The 2,224-nt window shown below is 65.8% G+C and overlaps 2 protein-coding genes across 2 annotated transcripts in view; both read left to right on the top strand.

Annotated features, from left to right (window-relative positions):
• The window catches only part of ANKRD2 (ankyrin repeat domain 2 (stretch responsive muscle)), a gene marked incomplete at its 5' end in the record, with an annotated part of 1,403 nt that extends 423 nt beyond the window's left edge, over positions 1-980 (top strand). Inside the window, 4 exons of the mRNA XM_010153695.1 lie at positions 104-202; positions 340-438; positions 689-787; positions 876-980. Coding sequence (XP_010151997.1) covers positions 104-202; positions 340-438; positions 689-787; positions 876-980 — 402 coding nt within the window. The remainder of the gene's footprint in view (positions 1-103; positions 203-339; positions 439-688; positions 788-875) is intronic.
• Positions 981-1,912: 932 nt separating this feature from the next.
• The window catches only part of HOGA1 (4-hydroxy-2-oxoglutarate aldolase 1), a 1,597-nt gene continuing 1,285 nt past the window's right edge, over positions 1,913-2,224 (top strand). Inside the window, 1 exon segment of the mRNA XM_010153683.1 lies at positions 1,913-2,141. Within this exon segment, the coding sequence (XP_010151985.1) occupies positions 1,913-2,141 (229 nt within the window).

Raw genomic sequence — 2,224 nt, 5'->3', positions numbered from 1 at the left:
CGGCTGGCTCAGCCCGGGCACAGGGCCCAGCGGGGGCAGGGGACAGACACGTGGTGGGGGTGTCGGGGGTGTCCCCTGCCGTGACGTGGCTCTGTGTACCCAGCTGGACTGCACCGCCGTGCACTGGGCCTGCCGGGGGGGGCATCTGGATGCTGTGAAGCTGCTGCAGGACCGTGGGGCAGACCTCAACCTGAAGGACAAGGTGTGTGGGGCACAGCTCGGGGCATGGGGCTGTGCCAGAGAAACGGGCATGCCCTGGGGGACCAGGGCTGGCCCTGTGTTGGGCTAGCAGGGGTTCCATACTCATCTCTTCTGGTGTCCATCTCCCCCCTCCCCAAGCTGCTCAGCACCCCCCTCCACGTGGCCACACGGACTGGGCACCCCGACATTGTGGAGCACCTCATCCACTGCGGGGTGGATATCAATTCCCCAGACAGGGTGAGTGCCACAGCCGTGCAGCCAGCTCTGGGGGACAGTGCCGATCTCCCCGCCCTTGGCTGTGGGGGCTCCCAGCACCCACAGCAGGGCACATCCCTGCCCCAGGGTGCTGGTAGCCACAGCCAGGGCTGGGGCGGGTGCTGTCTTCCTTGTCCCTGTGGGGCCGTGGGTGTACGGGGAGCTGGGGAGCAGTGCTGGGGACAGAATTCCTGACCCCAGAGCGGGACCAGCCAAGCTGCATCTCTCGCAGGAAGGCGACACGGCACTGCACGACGCCACACGGCTCAGCCGCTACAAGATCATCAAAATGCTGATCCTGCACGGGGCCGACATGATGGCCAAGAACCAGGTGAGCGGGGGAGACAGCACCGGGGCCGTCTGCTGCCCCAGCAGGTCATGCCACCCCAGCCTCAGCCACGCTCTGCCCACTCTCGCAGGCTGGCAAGACCCCGACGGACCTGGTGCAGCAGTGGCAGGTGGACACGCGCCAGGCGCTGGAGACCAAGGAGCAGCCGCCGGCGCAGACAGATGTCCCTGCCTGACGGCAACAGACGGGGACCAGGCACTGGGCTCTGCTCCAAGGAGCAGGATCCATCCAAGAGTTGTGCATGTCAATAAAAGCCAGCAAAGAGCAGCATTTGGCTCCAGGGTGCTGTGGGGCTGGGGAGCCTGTGCTGGGGGAGATGGGGAAGCTGGGTTATCCAGGAGTGGGGTTATCCAGCAGCAACAGTCATGCCCTGTCTCCTAGCACAGGGACGTGGGTGTTGGTGACAACTTTGGGCCAGGACACAAGCAGTTCAAGGGCAGAACTGCTCACTGCAGGACGCCCTGGTTGCTCGAAGTGCTTTAAAGTCCCACTTGGGCAAGCTCAGGGAGGAAAACTCCGGCGGCAGCAGCTCAACCCAGGGCTGCACCATGCTGGAAGCTGGGCTTGTGCCAGGCAGCAGCAGGTGTACTCTGTCTGGGGTGTGTTTCCGCTGTGGGGCCAGCCACTCTGGGGGACTGGGTGGCTGCTTGTCCTCCTGCCACCCCCTGGAGACAAAGTGGCCCCTTTGTGGGACGGGCCACTTCTGCTGAGCACAGTGCTCATTGCTCCCTACCCAGAAACGCTCCCGCCTGCCTGTTCCTGCCCTCCCGTGGGAGACCCTACCCTAACACCCAGAGCAAGAGAACCCTGCCCGCAGCCCTGGGACTCCCCGCAATGCCTGGTCCCTCCCCAGCCTTGCAGCCCAGCCCCATGGGTGGCAGAGGGACGGCTGCCAGGACTGTCAAGCGGAAGGGAAAGCACAGCTGGGGCTCACCCGGAGGGGTGCTGAGCTCCTGCGGCCAGCTCCTGAAGTAGGGGAGAGCACCCTGAGCTCAGCCGCTACCACCCCCCACGTCGTCCGCCCAGCCACGTTGCGGGTCCCTCACGTGCCCCATCAAACATTAACAGCCCCTCGGTGGGACGGGCAGCACAGGAACCACCAGCACCATGGCGCTCAGCATCTGCCTCGCCGCACCCCTCCGTCCCACCCTGGCAGCTCTGTGCCGGGCAGCCCCCAGGCAGCACCGGAGGCTCAGCACCCCCCCGGGACCGGGGCACACGATTGACCTCGGCGGTATCTTCCCGCCCCTCGCCACCCCCTTCTCACCCATGCAGGAGGTGGACTATGCCCAGCTGGAGAGGAACCTACACCGCTATGCCAGCATCCCCTTCCGAGGTAAGCACTGCCCGCTGCCCCTCTCCATGCAGGCTTCTGACAGACCCCTGCCCACTGCAGGGGCTGTGGGGCAGAGGCAGCCC

This window comes from Eurypyga helias, unplaced genomic scaffold (genome assembly GCF_000690775.1).
Source record: "Eurypyga helias isolate BGI_N326 unplaced genomic scaffold, ASM69077v1 scaffold22920, whole genome shotgun sequence".
NCBI lineage: Eukaryota > Metazoa > Chordata > Aves > Eurypygiformes > Eurypygidae > Eurypyga > Eurypyga helias.
Note: the sequence above shows the minus strand (reverse complement) of the source record. Positions and strands in the feature narration are given on the sequence as shown.